General features: G+C 55.5%; 1 protein-coding gene across 4 annotated transcripts in view; it reads right to left on the bottom strand.

Annotated features, from left to right (window-relative positions):
- Positions 1–1,449: 1,449 nt before the first annotated feature.
- SLX4 (SLX4 structure-specific endonuclease subunit) overlaps positions 1,450–17,932 on the bottom strand; it is a 29,047-nt gene continuing 12,564 nt past the window's right edge. For 3 of the 4 annotated variants that reach the window (XM_032145456.2, XM_032145457.2, XM_032145460.2), the window contains 8 exons: positions 16,758–16,998; positions 16,210–16,298; positions 15,054–15,200; positions 13,320–13,486; positions 9,612–11,929; positions 5,386–5,488; positions 3,716–4,129; positions 1,450–3,312 (listed from right to left, as the gene is read on the bottom strand). In XM_032145456.2, the coding sequence (XP_032001347.1) occupies positions 2,958–3,312; positions 3,716–4,129; positions 5,386–5,488; positions 9,612–11,929; positions 13,320–13,486; positions 15,054–15,200; positions 16,210–16,298; positions 16,758–16,998 (3,834 nt within the window). In that variant the 3' untranslated portion in view covers positions 1,450–2,957. The remainder of the gene's footprint in view (positions 3,313–3,715; positions 4,130–5,385; positions 5,489–9,611; positions 11,930–13,319; positions 13,487–15,053; positions 15,201–16,209; positions 16,299–16,757; positions 16,999–17,932) is intronic. The other variant, XM_032145458.2, reaches the window with a different exon arrangement.

The following is a 17,932-nucleotide window of genomic DNA, read 5'->3' as shown; positions in this document are numbered from 1 at the left end:
GCTCTGTCGCCCAGGCTGGAGTGCAGTGGCGCAATCTCGGCTCACTGCAAGCTCCGCCTCCCGGGTTCACGCCATTCTCCTGCCTCAGCCTCCTGAGTAGCTGGGACTACAGGCGCCCGCCACCACGCCCAGCTAAATTTTTTGTATTTTTAGTAGAGACGGGGTTTCACCGTGGTCTCGATTTCCTGACCTCGTGATCTGCCCGCCTCGGCCTCCCAAAGTGCTGGGATTACAAGCGTGCACCACCACGCCCGGCCTAGAAATTTTTTTAATACTGTTTTCAAAATAGAGGCTTGGCCTCACTATGTTGCCCAGGCTGGTCTCAAACTCCTGGGCTCAAGTGATCCTCCTGCCTTGGCCTCCCAAAGCACTGGGATTGCATGTGGGAGCCACCACACCCGGCATGCCAGCTTCCTTCTCAGTCACTCCTGGAAGGTAACTCACTCTCGCCTTGTCCACGAAGAGGCCCTATTGCCTGCCAGTCTTGCTGCGGCTGCTGTGAGAAGGCATTTTCCATCTGTCAGCTGGACCTAGTTTTATGCTGCCCAGGTCAGCGTCATCCCTGTGGCAGGGGCCAGGTCTATTCCTGGATGCCACCATGCCTCTGTGGGTTCCTGCAGTGACTCCTTCAACCCTTTCCCTCTGGAGGCATCAGCTGCTTCACAGCTTGTTTCAGGACAAGGAAATGCTGCTTTGTACAGGTTCAGGGCCAGCATCCAGTCCCCTGGCCGGGTGGCAGTGCATAAACTGAGCCTCTACCCAGCGCTGGCCCCTGTCAGCCCAGGGAGCGTCCAGCAGCCCCAACTGAATCCAATGTCACCGCAAGGCTCGGATCCAGTCCCCAGGCCATGCCTCTCCTGGCCTTGGGCTCACACTGCACTCAAGACTCCTAACCCAGCTTGTTAACTACTTGGAACCCCTCCACCAACCCATCTTTACCAGCCTTGAAGTTCTGAACTTTCAAGTCGTGGCACACAACACATGCTTCCCCAAACCACAAACCCTGCGAGGCCGGACAGGGGCCCCGAGTCCCCCACCTTCACCACTCCCTCTCGCTTCCCTAACACCGGGGACGGGGATCAGCCCGTCAAGGAAGCAGCGCGTGATGCCTTCCAAAACAGGCCAGAGGCCAGCCTCAGATTGATCACAGCTGACCTCAGGCTCTCAAATTGTTCGTCCCGGGCACCATAAGCTGTAAGGCCTGGGCCTCTCCGCTGGTTCACGTGCCAGGACATAGTATGTGCGCCAGAAACCACATTTCACCCCCTAAATGCTGCTCAGCCCTAAGACGGAGCTCACAAACCCCTCTTCTGGGAGGCTGTCCCTGACACGGCCCTTCAGGCCACCGGAGCCTGACTCCCCACCAGGCCGGGATAGGCCAGCGTCTGTCTCCTCCACTGGACCGGATGCATTGGTAAAGGCACATGCTGTCTCGGTGAGTTGTGGGGTGGGCTGGGCGGCGGGGGTGGGGCCTGAATCTGCTTTTGTAGCAACTCCGGGCTGAGGCAGCTGCTGGGGGTGCTTAGGCCCCACTTTGAGGAGCGGGGGCTGGAGCTTGGCACCCGGCCAGGGCTCTGTTGGATGCGGGTGTGTGGATTAATGGATGAACGTCTGCATCTCTGGTCTAGGAACTGAAATGAGGAGACAGCAGGCCCAGGTTACTCCGAAGTAAAGGGCAGGTGCAAGGTGGGGGCTTCTGCAGCCGTGGGGCAGGGGCTGAGGGGCCGCGGTGTCTCCAGCTCCCGCCTGTTTCCCTCGTGATCTCCCTGGAGCGTGGCAGCCAGGTTTTAATAAAGCCTTTTTGGTTTATTGCACATCATATAAAACTGACTGCACTGTATTTGAAACAGACGAGGACATTCACAAGGATGGCGAGACCAAAGTTTCCTTCTTTCCTGGCCCTCGTCTTCCTCCACACTGCTCCTGAGGCTGGAGGCAGCTTTAACCCAAAGAATGGAACCCGCTAGTGAACATGTTTGTTTTGTGGTGGCATCAGAGTTGTTCTGGGCCCTTGTGCACTGTCCAGTTTGGAGACTGCTGGTAACAAAGACAAGAGTCCGGGTAGCACGGCTGGGCCAGGAGAGCTGCATCTGGGCTGTGGCAGTGCAGGGAGCCTGAGGACACCTGGTCTCAGGCTGGTGGTGGCTGGGGTTGGCCTGAGTGCTGAGGAGGACGGGCCTGGGCTGCTGGGGCAGGCAGGACCTGACATCCATCTCGGGACAGACGTGTGGGGCAGCTGTGCCCAGGACAGGTGGGCTCAGAGGTGGCAAATGTGGCAGAATAGGCCATGTCCTGGCCAGGTGATGATGGCCCACTGCCCCCTGGGACACCTGAGGGCCCTACTGGGTTAAAGGGAGACACACTGGGCTGGGCGCAGTGGCTCACGCCTGTAATCCCAGCGCTTTGGGAGGCCGCAGCAGGCGGATTGCCTGAGCTCTGGAGTCTGTGACCAGCCTGAGCAATATGGTGAAACCCCGTTTCTACTAAAATATAAAAAATTAGCTGGGTGTGGCAGCGTGTGCCTGTAGTCCCAGCTATCGGGGAGGCTGAGGCAGGAGAATTGCTTGAACCCGGGAGGCGGAGGTTGCAGTGAGCCGAGATTGTGCCGCTGCACTCCAGCCTAGGTGACAGAGCGAGACTGTCTCAAAAAAAAAAAAAAAAAAAAAAAAAAAAAAAAACCAAAAAGGGAGACACACTGTGAGCACGGACAGAGGAAGGGGCTGCAGTCTCTAAATCCAGTGGGTGACATGCTGCAAATGCCACTCTAGAAAGCAGAGCCCATAGGAGGAAGCCCTGGATTGGGCTGTGGTCATCATCACAGTGCAGAGCTGATGTGGTCCCCAGGCCCAGAAATGCCTGTGGAGGCCTGACCCACGCTGGGTGTCCCAGGTCCTCCCTGCAAATGGCAGGGGTGGGGGCCGCTGAGGGCGGGTCGGAGTGGGGTCGGGACGGCCCCATCAGTTCCGCTCCGCCTTCTTCTTGCCACGAGGCTGCCGCCTCCTGCCCTGGAGCTTCTCCCTGCGGGTGGCGGCAGTGGTGAAGGTGATACAGTGGGTGTCCAGGAAGTCCAGCAGCCTGCGCGAGGACACATGGACGCCGTTCTGCTTCAGCTCTGCCTGCAGCTCCCCCAGCTCAAAGGGCTGGTACAGCAGCACCTTCTGGTACAGGGCCGGCTTGGAGCGGATGTAGCATCTCAGCGCCTCGTCCGTGTCCGCCGCCTGCACGGCTGCCTGCGAGGCACTGACCTCCTCCTCGCCCTCCTCCTCTTCACCTGCAGACTCAAATGCCGCTCCAAACTCACAGGAGGAAGAACTGAAAAGAGCCAGACCAGGACGTTTTGCAACCCCTTTCTCTCTGGCCCCTCAGACCATGAGCCTCTTTAAAGGAAGGAGGGTGTCTACGCGTCCCACGGAGCCTGGCATGTGGCACGATCCCCAGCAAGGCAGGACGGGCCTGAGAGATCCCTGCAGGCTACTCCAGCGGGATCCTGTCCCAGCCAGAAATGTCTAGCATGTGGGGCAGGAAGCAGGAGGCCTGCGCAGGGCTGGGGTCAGGGAACCAGCCCACTAAACCCACCTGGTTTTCCCATAGGTCAAACCCAGAAGGTGATGGGGGTTTTTGAAGATTGGCCATTAGGCCTCACTCGTGCCAACCCTCACGCCCACGGGCCAGAGGATACATGAGGCCACTGACCCCATCGCATCCATCTGGTTACCTCTGTGAGCTCAAGGAGCTGTCACTGCCATCCACAGAGGTGGCCACGGATTCTTGAGAGGCTGGGATCTGGGCGTCATCATCGAGGCCTGAAGGTGCCTCCTTGGTGGGCGACCTGCTTGGGGGTGTGATGCTTTCATGATGCTTCCTTTGATGTTGGGGGCCCTTGGTCTTAGCAGGTCCCTTGGGCCTATGGGCCCCAGGTCCTATGGTGGCTTCCTGCTGGGCATGGACCCCTGCCCTTGAAGGCTTGTAGGTCTGGGAGGTGAGGGTCTGGCAGCAAGGCGCCTGCAATAGCGGCTGTGAGGACTGGCTCTCGTCCTCAGAGTCTGAGTCCAGGGTCTGGTGAGTGTACTGGAATATCTCCTTCAGCTTCAGAACCATTTGGCGTTTAGGCAGAGGGCGGACTCCAAACCTGACGGAGGGACAGGTGGATCTCAGGACCCACCCACACAGCTGGTCCACACTCCACAATGTTCCCTATCTTAGCAAGAGTGATACCCAATGCATTCAGCGAATGGCTTGTGTGACAAACCATAGACGCCTGACTTCTGTGGGCATCGGAGGTTAGTGTCTATTTAGGTGCCAACTAAGCTTACTCTGAATATTCCAGAAGAAACATTGCCAGCCAAGCAAAACGGCTCACGCCTCCAATCCCAGCGCTCTGGGAGGCTGAGGCAGGAGGACAGTTTGAGCTCAGGAGTTCAAGGCCAGCCTGGGCAACACAGCAAGACCCTGCCTCTACAAAAAATACAAAAATTAGCCAGGCATGGTGGTGTCACCTGTAGTCCCAGCTACTAGGGAGGATGAGGTAGGATCGCTTAAGCCTGGGAGGTTGAGGCTACAGTGAGCCAAGATCACATCACTGTACTCCAGCCTGGGCAACAGAGTGAGATTCTGTCTCCAAAAATAAAAAAACAAAAGATATGCTGCTCCCAGTTCTGAGGGATGGTGGCAGCAGCAGCTTCCCCGGGTGCCCGAGTGGAAGAGCAGTGTCATGTGGATGTGAGAGTTAAATGTTCTTTTTAAAAAATCAGGCCTCCGCCGGGCACAGTGGCTCACGCCTGTAATCCCAGCATTTTGGGAGGCCGAGGCAGGTAGATCACGTGGTCAGGAGTTCAAGACCAGCCTGGCCAACATGGTGAAACCCAGTCTCTACTAAAAATACAACAATTAGCCTGGTGTGGTGGCGTGTGGCTGTAGTCCCAGCTACTCAGGAGGCTGAGCCAGGAGAATCTCTTGAACCCGGGAGGTGGAGGTTGCAGTGAGCCGGGATTGCGGCACTGCACTCCAGCCTGGGCGACAGAGCAAGACTCTGTCTTTCAAAAAAAAAAATCAGACCTCCTCACTCAGACTGCTCTGGCTAGGGGGCCATTTCCATCCACATGGAATATGGGGACCTGCTGGCCAGGGGTGACATGCAGGAATCCTGTGTGTTGCCTCCCTGGGGAATGGTATGCGGAGAGAACTGGGCGGCTCACCCCGGCACCCAGCAGCCACGCATGCTCCCTAAGGAGCCGACTGCAGACCTTTCTTCCCAAGCCCAGGCCAGCTGCATCCACCAGGCCCAGAGACCACATGGGGGACCCTTCCGCCCCCAGGTGTGTGAAACCTGGTTACTTATGGGAGGGAAAAGACCACTGTGGGCAACAAGCTTTGAAGACCGCCAACCTATCCAGTTCTTTCTTCAGCACCGGCGTCTCCATAATGGAATACTGTGGCATTGGTGTTATGGGCACTTTCGGGGGCAAGTTCTTCTTCCGATTAGCACCTTCTGGGTAAAACAAAAGAAGCACACGTTTTAGCATGAGGGACATGGATTTCCCACATCTGATCCCAGTAGCGTGACCAAGAGGAATAATGCACTTGAAGATAACCCAAGCATCGTTTTGCTCCATGAAAGCAACAGTGGTCACCCCTTCCCTGTCTGGAGCAGGGGCTCCTCGATGGTAGCATCGGAGACACGCACTGAGGACCACACCTTGTATAACATGGATGCCGGCTGAACACAGCTCCTGGGGCCACTGAACCCAACAGCCTGGCACGTGACTAAAACTTATGCATGTAAACTTAAAAATGTCTGACCCACGGTGACAACTTGAGACAATGGGCCACACTGATACTCTTCAAACAGGCTTAGACATCAGTTTTGCTTTTTAAAAATAATTCATCAATTTAAAAAACCCAGTTAAAAAATGGGCAAAGGGGCTGGGTGCAGTGGCTCATGCCTGTAATCACAGCACTTTGGGAGGCCGAGGCGGGCAGATCACGAGGTCAGGAGATCGAGACCATCCTGGCTAACACGGTGAAACCCCGTCTCTATTAAAAATACAAAAAATTAGCTGGGCGTGGTGGCGGGCGCCTGTAGTCCCAGCTGCTCGGGAGGCTGAGGCAGAAGAATGGTGTGAACCCGGGAGGCAGAGCTTGCAGTGAGCCGAGATCACGCCACTGCACTCCAGCCTGGGTGACAGAGCGAGACTCTGTCTCAAAAAAAAAAAGGGGGGGGGCAAAGGATGTGAACAGACATTTCTCCAGAGAAGATCTACAAATGGCCAATAAGCACATGAAAAGGTGCCCAACATCATTAGTCATCAGGGAAATGCAAGTCAAAACCTCAGTGAGATACCACTGCACGCCCACTAGGATGGCCATAACCAAAAACACGGAGGACTTGGGCAACGTGGCAAAACCCTATCTCTACAAAAAAAGTTAGCTGGGTGTGGTGGCCCAAGTCACCAATGTGGGCAGCTGTTTGTGGCTGGTTCCAGCTACTCCAGAGGCTGAGGTGGGAGGATCACCTAAGCCAGGAAGGTTGAGGCTGCAGCAAGCCGTGAACACGCCACTGCACTCCAGCCTGGGCGACACAGCAAGACCTTGTCTCAAAAAGACAAACAAACAACAACAACAACAACAAAAACAGAATAACAAGTGTTGGTGGAGATTTAAAATGGTGCAGTCACTTTGGAAAACAGTCTAGCAGTTCCTCAAAATGCTAAACACAGTTGCCATATGACCCAGCAATTCCACTCGTAAGTATAGAACCAAGAAGAATGAAAACATGTCTACACGAAAAGTTGCACATTAATATTCCTAAGTGGCATTATTAATAACCACAAATTAAAAACAACCCGTATGTCCACTAGTAGATGAATGGATAAGCAAAATGTGGCATACCATCAGTGGGGTATTAGTCAGACGTACAAAGGAAAGTATGCCCAAAGCCGGGGCAACATAGCAAGACCCTGTCTCTACTAAAAAAAAAAAAAAAAATTAGCCGGGCATGGTGGCAGCTGCCTGTAGTCCCAGCTACTCAGGAGGTTGAGGTGGGAGGATCACTTGAGCCTGGGAGGTCGAGGCTACAATGAGCCGTGATTGCACCACTGCACTTCAGCCTGGGTGACAGAGCAAGACCCCTGACTCAAAAACAGGCCAGGCACAGTGGCTCAGGCTTGTAATCCCAGCACTTGGGGAGACCAAAGTGGGTGGATCACTTGAGGTTAGGAGTTCGAGACCAGCTTGGCCAACATGGTGAAACCCCATCTGTACTAAAAACACAAAAAAATTAGCCGGGCATGGCATGGTAATGGGCGCTTGTAATCCCAGCTACTCGGGAGGCTGAGGCGGGAGAATCGCTTGAACCCAGGAGGTGGAGGTTGCAGTGAGCCGAGATCGTGCCACTGCACTTTAGCCTGGGCAACAGAGTGAGACTCCGTCTCAAAAAAAAAAAAGAATAAAAAGGAATAAAATACTGATCCATGCTACAACATGTATGAATCTTGAAAACTGTATGCTAACTGAAAGAAGCCAGACACAGACACAAAAGGCCACATATTAGTCATATATGGCTCTGTTTATATTGAAATGTCCAGGACAGGCAAATCCATAGAGACAGAAAGTAGGTTCTTGGTTGCCGGGGCTGCGGGAAGGGGAAGGTGAGAGACTGCTCATGGATACAGGATTTTTGAGATGATGAAAATGTTCTAGAATTAGAGAGTGATGACAATTGTACAACACTGTGAATGTACTAAGAACCACTGAACTGTCCATTTTAAAAGGGTGGATATTATGGTATGTGAATTACATCTAAATAAAGCTGTTACTTTAAAAAATAATAGGCTGGGCGAGGTGGCTCACACCTGTAATCCCAGCACTTTGGAAGGCCGAGGCGGGTGGATCACCTGAGGTCAGCAGCTCAAGACTAGCCTGATCAACATGGTGAAACCCGTCTCTACTAAAAATACAAAAATAGCTGGGTATGGTGGTGCCTGCCTGTAATCCCAGCTACTCGGGAGGCTGAGGCAGGAGAATTCCTTGAACCCGAGAGGTGGAGGTTGCAGTCAGCCGAGATAGCACCACTGCACTCCAGCCTTGTGACACACTGGGAACAGTCAGACTTTGGTTCTTCTGCCTTTTATGACCATGGAGCCCTTTGAGCCCCCGATGAAAGTGGCAGACTCTGTCTCCTGAGAAAGGCACGATTCTTCCTGTGGCCGCAGCGTCATCCCAAAGCCCACCTCAGATCTGCTCTGCAGCCTCCTGCAGCTGTTCTCACAGCACTGCCTGGGAACTGGCTAGGAATGCAAATTCTTAGTCACCCTCCCGAAGCAAGGCTCTGGGGCAGGCTGGGCCACGCGTGCTATAAGAAGCTCTCCAGGTGCTTCTGAAGCCCCTGAGGGCCGAGGACACTATCAGTGGCCTCCTCATTCGTCTGGATTTTGGGAGGAAATGGGCCCCCAGGCCACAGGCAGGTGCTCACTCACAGCCTGGCCTTTCTCCCAGTCATGCTCAGCCCAGCCCGGCCTGTCCTCGCCCTCCCCGGAGGTGCCTGGACGGGAGCAGCAGCACCGAGGGGGCCAACACCTGGGGCTCTGACTCTCCCCGGGGACTGAAATGAGCAGGGAGGTGGCATCCCTGCACCTGGGGGGACCAGGAAGAACAGGCCTTACAGCCTCTCATGCTTGTCCCACCAGATTCTTTTTTTAATTGAGGTGAAATTCACATTAAAAAATCGTAAAGGAAATAATTCAGTGGCATTAAGTATTCACAATGTTGTACAACCATCACCTCTATCTATTTCCAAAACATTTTCGGCATCCCAAAAGGACACCCTGTACCCCATAAGCAGTCACTCCCCATTCCCCCTCCCTCCAACGCAGGCCAACCACTAACATGTGTTTTCTCTGGATTTGCCTATTCTAGACATTTCATATCCATGAGTGCAGACAGTACATGACCTTCTGTGTCTGGCTTCTCTCACCCGGCAGCATGTTTTCCGGGTCGCCCACGCGGTAGCGTGTGGCAGTGCCTCACTCCTCTTTGTGGCTGAACACTATTCCATTTTCTAGTGGTCTAGATGGACCACGTTTGGTTTCCCTGTTCATCTCCTGACGGGCATTTGGGTTGCTTCCAGCTTTTGGCGATTGTGAATAGCGCTTCTATGAACATGCATGTCTGAGTCCCTGTTTTTAATTCTTTTGGATATGCAGGTAAAAGTGGAATTGCTGGGTCCTGCAGCCAATCTACGGTGAACATTTTGGAGAACCACCCTGGTCCAATCTTAAGGCATGCCGATACTTGCTGAATGAGTTGTGGCCTTTGGAGGTGCCGGCTCTGTGTTCTGGAGAAGGGTCCACGGATGTGGATTTTTAACACTTGCCCCGGTGAGCACTGGATCCAGGCAAGTTTGGGAAACACTGACTTACAAGTGTAGCATGAGAGCCAGCCCAGCTCTCCTCCACTGTGGAGGGGAGTCTGGAAGGCAGCGGAAGTGTCGTGCCTCAGGTCAGCAGGCATTCATTCAGAGGGCAGCCCCCGGGTCTCATGACTGATCTCCCCACCCTCTTAGTGTGAAATAGTAACAAAGACAGTCCCCTTCCCCAGCTCTCCTGGCTACTCACTGGGGGTCTCTAACCCTTCGGGCTTCTGAGCTCCACCGGCGCTGAGCATCTGGGCCGGAGTAGGGGTCTCTGGAGGCCTCTGCTCTTCCCCGTCCCAAACGTCCCACAGAGCCGAATTCAGAAAGCTCGGCCTGCTGTTCCCGGGGGAGCCCGTGCCCGAGGACTTCTCTTGCAATTTCCTCTGGGTAGCGCAGCTTCCTCGGATGGGGGTGGTGTCCAGGAGTCCCGGGGAGCGACGGTCATAGCTGTCGGTGGCCTCCTTCATCCTGCGGCTGGGGCTGCTGGTGCTCAGGGGGCCGGTCTTCTCCAGGTTCCAGTGGTCAATGGGAATTGGTGAGAGGGGCTCCATGTGCCAGCAGCAGTCGTCAGTTGGAATTGGGGGGTCACTGTCCAGTGGGGGGCTGCTGTTGGCCTGATGGGAGGCCACCTCCTGCTCATCGTCACTGTCTCCGACTTCCACCACTTCACTTGCTGTGGTCTGGTTCAGGAAGCTTGGCCCAGGTGGCGAGTGTTTCAGGAATCCCCTGCTGAAGTGGGCGCGGTCCCCTGAGATGGGATGTGGAGCCAGCGGAGAGGAGTGCGGGTGGCCCCCAGGGTGGGGACGGGAAGGGCTTCTGTGGCCTTGCCTTCTGCCGTCAGAAGTTCTTGGAGAGACAGGAGTGAGGCATGAGGACGGTGTCTGGGGCGGTGGTGTCTGGGGCCTGATGACAGAAAACTTCTGTGCGGCTTCGTTCCCTTCCCTGTTTCCTACCGAGGCCCTGGGCATGTGCTGAGTCACCGCCTCCACGGCCAGCCCACTCCTGAGGCTGCTGATTTGGGTCTGGGAAGAACAGTCGCGGCTTCTGCTGGCTAGCGGGGTGGCGGGCACCAGCCATGAGGTGTCTGTGGTGCTGGCCTCGCTGGGGCTGCTCTCACGGTCACAGAACAGCCAGGGAGCCCCTCTGCTGCCCAAAGAGCCCCGATTCTCCGGCAGTGCCCCCTCATCCTCCTGCTGCAGCACAGCTTCCCTTCTTGGTGGGCTCTGGGAAGGTTCCTGATCTGCATCAACATCAATGACGGAAAACAGCTCACAGGACCGAGGGCTAATTTCTAGAGCTTTCCTTTCTTCGTGAGGATCACTAGAAATGGACTTCACTTTGGTTTGTTCTAGCTCCAGCTCCTCATCCGAGTCCAGTAAGAGGATGACCTCATCTTCTTTGTTCAGTTTGGATGAAGACTTCTGAGATATGGAGCTCGAATGCTCAGGATTTGACTGGGTTAGGTCAATGGACAGAGATTTTTCTGGGAACATCAGGACCCCCTTATTTCTGCACTCCAGCACGGACCGACGCTCTTTGCCTTTCTGGTGCCCTGGCTCTTTAGACAGCGTGAGGATGCTCCTGTCCCTTTCCTGCTTTGATGGCACAGCTGGAGACAGCAAGGTTGGAGAGCCCACCTGTGAAGTTCCGCCGCGGGACGGGGGTGTCGACAGGGACGACCCACTTGTGTGATGAGGGTGATGAGACCCGCGGGGACTCCTGCCCTGGGGAGGCCCCAATAGGAAGCAGCACGGGTGCGGTAGAGACGCCTGCCAGGGAGCCAGGCGATGAGAAACCTCCAGCCCCCTTTCCCTGACAGCGCCACTTTGTTCCTCAGGCCCACCTGTTATTTGGGACGGCTCTGAGATCTCTCCCTGAGTTGATGAGAAGAGCTGCTCGTAGTCACCGGCATCATCTGAGTGCGGAAGGGAGCCTTCTTTTCTCTCTGCCCGGCAGTCCCTGGAAGGGCTGGAGCAGCTGGAATGGCCAAGCGCCTCCTCTGGCGCCTCCTGCTCAGGGGCCACTGCTCCCTGTGCCCCTGAGTGCTGGCCCTGGGGTGGCGGGAGAGCGCACTGTCCCACCTTCTCCCAGGTGGTGGCGGCCTCATCTCTTCCTGGCTCCAACGGCTCCATCTCCTCCACCTTGTCCCACTGTTTCTGCACCTGGACACTTGCTAGGAGCTGCCCAGAAACCGGACTGCCACCCTCCAGCCAGTCAGCGTCCTGGCCGGCACCCGCTGCCCTTTCTTCCTGGAGCAGCTTTCGCTGAGTAGCTGCAAATTCATAAATTTCTTCCATTTCTGCTTCATTCACGTTTTCTTGATCTTCTTCGTGGTCCTTGGATTTCAACAAAGTCTCCGCTTCCTCCTCTTCATCTGCCCACATTGACCTCAAGAGCTCCTGGAAATTCTCGGCCCTGCTTTCGCAATTCTCTGCTTCCTTCTCCTCCCACGGTTTGCCCTCTGAGTCCGTGGCAATAGGCACCTGTTCACACAGGTGAACGAGCTCGCTCACGCCAAACCTGCAACACGAAACACCGACGGTCATCACCCCTCTGCGTGGAGATGGGCTCCGGGTGCCCCAATGGGGTGGCGGACCAGAGCAGAGTCTTCACCAGGAGGAATGACCATGACCCAGGCCCTGCTTCCTTTGAAGACAGCGCCCACACTCCTTGCCAGAAACACCCAGGCCACTTAGTTCCAGAAACCAGAGACTGACAACACTTAAAGCAGGGCTTGCTAACCACAGGTGCAGACATAAAGCGGTGTGTCGGGCTGAATGTAGGGTAACAGGGATTGGCAGAGCTACAAAACTGGGGAGGCTGTGCTGCCTCAGGGGCTCTCAAGATATGGCATCAGGGCCAGGCATTGTGGCTCATGTCTGAAATTCCAGCACTTTGGGAAACCGAGGATCACTCAAGGCCGGGGGTTTGAGATCAGCCTGGACAACATAGAAAGTCTCCATCTTTACAAAAAAATGTAAAAATTAGCCTAGGAGTTCAAAGCTACAGTGAGCTGTGATCATGCCACTGCAATCCAGCTTGGGCAACAGCAAGAGACTCTGTCTCTAAAAGGATAAAAAAGGTCATGCATGGTGGCTCATGCCCATAAACCCAGCACTTTGGGAGGCGAAGGCAGGAGGATTGCTTGAGGTCAGGAGTTCAAGAACAGCCTGGGAAACATAGCGACACTCCGTCTCTCCAAAAAATAAAAAATAAATGAAAAGACATGGCATCAGACACAACCCACAGCACACCAAGTCCTTGCGTCAGCCCGGGCCAACGGACAAGCCACCCAGCCACCTGCCTGAAGGCTCTGTGGCCTAGTCAGTGTATGTCCCACTCCAGAGGCTGAGCTGTTCCTTTCCTAAGAAAGCAGCAGAGGGAGGATGCAGGCTTGGATCAGCAGCCCAGGCCCTGTCTGGAGGCACAACACTTGTCCCTCTGAGCTGCTGCCTCTCTCCTAAGATGCGGGCTGGACAAGCTGGGAGAGCTGCGGCATCTGGGATGCAGCCTAAGCGTTCTCTCCATGCCCGTTTTATGGGACTCCGGAAAGGACCTGCCGTTGTGCAGGTCTAGCAGTGGAACAGTCACTGAGCAGCAGTGTTTGGGGGGCGCTGTAGCCAAGAGCCATTCTCTTATCACACCTAGGGGGTTAAAAACCACGGGACTCGATAGAGTCCTCCTGATCCAGTGCTCGGCACCCCTGCAAGTGTCTGTTCTGGCCTGACTTTCGCCTAACACACCCTGTTCCACAGGGTCATCACTGGTCATGAACTTGGGATTAAAAGGTATCAACAGGACTGTTAGTTCTCTTGGCCTCAGCCCCGAGCCCTCTGCAGCACAACCCTCCAGAGCTGTCAACCTGCCAGTCCTCGTCAGTTAATTTCAAAAGCTGGGGAGCAATACAGACCTGTGGGCCAGGGAGCTCAGCTCAGAGCTAAGGCCAGGAGGAAGGCCAGTGTCCGCGGTGTAGAGATAGTGCAGGAACGTGCGGGCGGCCTCCGTGCTCACGTCACCCAGCAGGACACGCTGGGTCAGAACCCCGTCCTCTACAGCGGAGAAGCCTTCACTGTTCACCTGAAGGTGAAATGCAACACAGAGGGTTTACCGATCAGACAGTTGTAACCTGGAGCAAAGCAGACGGTCTGGGGTGTCCTGCAAGTCACTAGTCTTTTTATTTTTCTTTTTAGAGACAGTGTCTCCCCTTGTGACCCAGGCTAGAGTGCAGTGGTGTGATCATGGCTTACTGCAGCCTTGAACTCCTAGGCTAATTTTAAATTTTAATTAATTTTATTATTTTGAGTTGGAATTTCTCTCTGTTGCCCAGGCTGGAGTACGGTGGTGAGATCTTGACTCATTGCAACCTCCAACTCCTGGGTTCCAGCGATTCTCCTGCCTCAGCCTCCCGAGTAGCTGGGATTGCAGCCGCCCACCACCATGCCCGGCTAATTTTTTACAGTTTCAGTAGAGACAAGGTTTCACTATGTTGGCCAGGCTGGTCTTGAACTCCTGACCTCAGGTGATCCACCCTCCTTGGCCTCCCAAAGTGCTGGGATTACTGGCGTGAGCCACTGCGCCCAGCCTCTAGGCTAATTTTTAAATTATTTTGTAGAGATGGGCTCTCACTATGTTGTTCAGGCTGGTCTTGAACTCCTGGCCTCAAGCGATCCTCCCACCTTAGTCTCCCAAAGTACAGGGATCTCAGGCATGAGCCGCCATGCCCGGTCCCTAGTCTTATAAGCAGCTCCATGCCCCGGGAAAAGCATTAGCCACTGTTTATGCAGATTTTTGGCCAATAATTTTACAAGTGAGGCCTAACACTCCTCTTTTGTCAAATCGTATTGGGACTGGATATTCCAGGACCCAGTTAGAGTCCTCCTGATAGACACATCTGGGCTCCAGAACTTTGACAGAGACTGAGAATAGCTCCCTGAGTTCCTGCCCACACTCAAGTCAAATGCTTTCAAGTTAGAAAGCAGAAGGTTCATCAGCAACTCATCCCTGAGGGGATCAATTATGAGCCTTTGTAATTATGCAAATAGAGAAAACAATATTGGGAAACAATGGATTTTCTTTTTGTTTTGTTTTGTTTTTGAGACATGTCGCCCAGGCTGGAGTGCAGTGGCGCCATCTCGGCTCACTGCAAGCTCCACCTCCAGGGTTCACGCCATTCTCCTGCCTCAGCCTCCCGAGTAGCTGGGACTAGAGGCGCCCGCCACCACGCCTGGCTGATTTTTTTGTATTTTTAGCAGAGACGGGTTTCACTGTGTTAGGATGGTCTCGATCTCCTGACCTTGTGATCCGCCCACCTCGGCCTCCCAAAGTGCTGGAATTACAGGCGTGAGCCACCGCGCCCGGCCCAACAATGGATTTTCATTCAACAGAATGAAAACGCTGATGTTTCCCAGTTGTGAGGCCACCCTTCACGCCCACTCCTAACCTCAAGTGTGGGTCTTTATCTCTTCTCCACGTATTAGAGGAAGGGATGGGTGGGAGGGAGAAGGTGAGAACATGGTGGGCAGGAAGTGAGGGAGATTGGGGGTGTGGAAAGGGCACCTGAAACATGGGGAGGCCTGGTTGGAGAAAGGCAGGAGAAGAGAGGGAGAGAGAGGAAAGGAGGGCACACAGCAGCCTGCGTACTTACATACTGGATGAGGAGTGGGCATCGGGCATAAAGCACGAACTTGTGGGCATAAAGCACCTCCCCGCTGTCCGTCTGGAACTGGATGTCACTCAGGTGTGGGTTATTGACCATGGCGCCAAAGTCAGCAACCAGCAGCCCGAGGGAGAGCTGAAGCGGGAGGAGAGGAAGAGCTGTCACCTCCCCACCCCTGCTCCGCTACCTGGGCAGTGAGAAGCTCCGCACATGGAGGTGGCGCTAGGGTGGGCCAGGAGCCAGGACCTGCGTTCTCCTTTCCTCTCCGAAACGCTTCCCACGATGGGCTCAACCTCTGAGTGACCCTAAGGCCCTGAGTAGCACAGAAGAGCAAAGCACTAGCTTGTTCCTCTGGCTCTTGCCAGTGGGTTCCCAGCGCCCGTGGAGAGGCCAGACATGGGGCTAGATGTGAACTCACAGCGCTGGCAACTCCCGCACTGAGTGAGCCAGGCTGCAGGATACCTGGGCTTTGAGGAGGTGCACCCATCCCCTGTGACGGACAAGCACCCTGAGTCCAAGCAGCTTGGGGACCTGGCCAAGAGGACAGCCGGGTCCAGTCTGTGATGATGTCCCTAGGCTGGCCTTGGCATGAAGTGCTTGGTTGACACTGACATACAAATGGGAGGAGGTCCACTCTAGGGAAAAGCCAGTTCCCACCCCGGTTCTTCCCCAGACAGCGCACTGACAGGGAGGCCAGGCCAGGCTGCTCAGCTGTGCTCTGGAGCCCAGCCCAGGACCTGCACAGAGGGGAGGGAGAGCAAGCCCTTGGCGAGCTTGCAACTACTGAGGAACGAGCAGAGCGTGCCTGGATGGGGCAGCCACGCTGAGAAACTGTGGTCCCTCTACACTCCTGGGACCCGGGACAGGGCAGGCTCTGGGGCCTCAACCCCGAGGTGCCCCAAGGAGTCACAGACAGAAAAGGCAGAAGCCTCGTGGCAGAGCCCCCAGAGGGGCGGTGGGGCGGCTGTGGGTCCGTGGCTCTGCTCATGGAAGACAGGATGTGGCAGCCTTCTGGAAAGCAGAGGTCTTGAGAGGCCACTGCACTTGCGTTGGGGGCCAGAGGCCAGCGCTGAGCCAACCCCACCACACATGTGGCAAGCGGGATGGCCGGGACCACAGAGCGCGGGCCAGAGCCAGTCCTTACCGAGGTGCGGCCGCCCCTGTCCGGGTGCTTGTCCTGCGACGGCACCACAAACCCAGTCAAAGGAAGGCCGCCGGGCACCACGTCCAACCCTGAGTGGAGGATTCACAGGTTAAAGGAATGTCACAGCCCAGCCACGTCCACCACCAAGAAGACAGCATTGACCACAGGCTGAGGCAGCCCCTGCGGTGCCTCAGAAGGCGCTTGCTATCCGAGGACACCTTCACGCAAAGCAAACCCGCACACCCTGTCTCACCACCACCCCACCAGGGAGATAAGAGAACAGCAAAACAGACTGTTCACCCAGAGGATTCCCTCGCTATGGGCAGACAGCTCTGTCTTTGGTTAAAGTGCAAGGAAAATCATGACAGAGTTGTCTACGCCACATCGACCTTTGAGAAAAAATGAAAGCGCCCAGAGGCTGTGTGTTCTCCCACCAGGTCAGAGCTGCCATCACAGCAGCACAAGAGCCAGTCCACGGCAGCCTCAGCCGCGGGGAGGGGAGGCCCAGGAGGGCAGGGCTGGCCCTAGAGTCCCACCCAGCATCTCACCTGCAGTCCCTTCCGAGCCAGCCAGGCCCCCACTGCCAGGCCACGGGCTGGCGCTCAGTCCCTCCCTCGCCAGGTCCACGAGGTCCTGCAGGGCCTGGTGCTCCCTCTGACTGGCCGAAGGTGACGGCCCCCTGGAGCCACAGCCTGCAGTGGGGGTGCCGTGGAGAGCGGGTGACCTTCGCTCGCCCGGCTCTGAGTGCTCAGGTGGCACCAGTGGCGGCACAGGCTCCTGCATGAGGCCCTGAAAGAAGCCAGTAAGCAGAGTGACCATGTGGTTATTGTCATTGACACACACATTGCAGAAGCCATCACATGTGGTATGCACGGCTGGACCTAAAACTACAGAGCAGGATGTGGGCTGTGGGGACGGACCGTCCCCAGGGCTCCAGCCACAGACTGGAACAGTCCCGGGATGCTTCTCCCCAGCACTCATGTCAACATGCTCCTCCTCCGTCACAGCCAAGGCCAGGCCTGTGGCATCTGTTTGCACAAAGGCTTGTCAGAGGCCAGGGGAGCCCAGGCCTGCCACCCTCCTGAAGTCCTCCAAGCCGCCTCAGGCCGGTGCGTACCGACTCCAGGGCTACTTGCTGCAGGACTGTCTGGAGTGTGTGTTTCGAATGCAGGTGTCCGGGCTCCGTCTGAGGCATTTCGCCAGCTGCCCTGGGACTCTTGTTTTTTGTTGTTGTTGTTGTTTTGTTTTGTTTTGTTTAAGACAGAGTCTCGCTTTGTTGCCTAGGCTGGAGTGTAATGGCACGATCTCGGCTTACTGCAAATTCCGCCTCCCAGTTCAAGTGATTCTTCTGCCTCAGTCTCCCAAGTAACTGGGATTACAGGTGTGTGCCACCACGCCCGGCTAATTTTTGTATTCTTAGTAGAGATGGGGTTTCACCATATTAGCCAGGCTGGTCTTGAACTCCTGACCTCGTGATCTGCCCACCTCAGCCTCCCAAAGTGCTGGGATTACAGGCGTGAGCCACTGCACCCGGCCGGGACTCTGCATTTGCAGCAAACTCCAGGAACACACTCTGGTGGACACCAAGGGTCCTCCCTGATCCTACCCAGAGTACCATGTAGTTGCTGGACAGAGAAGAAAGCTGCAGCCACCAAGTGCCCCTCTGGCCTCCTCCCGCCCCTGCCTTTCCTTCCTGGACTTTCCATCACCTGGCTGTGGGTAC

Source organism: Hylobates moloch, unplaced genomic scaffold (assembly GCF_009828535.3).
Source record: "Hylobates moloch isolate HMO894 unplaced genomic scaffold, HMol_V3 SCAFFOLD_23, whole genome shotgun sequence".
In the NCBI taxonomy this organism is placed as follows: Eukaryota; Metazoa; Chordata; class Mammalia; order Primates; family Hylobatidae; genus Hylobates; species Hylobates moloch.
Note: the sequence above shows the minus strand (reverse complement) of the source record. Positions and strands in the feature narration are given on the sequence as shown.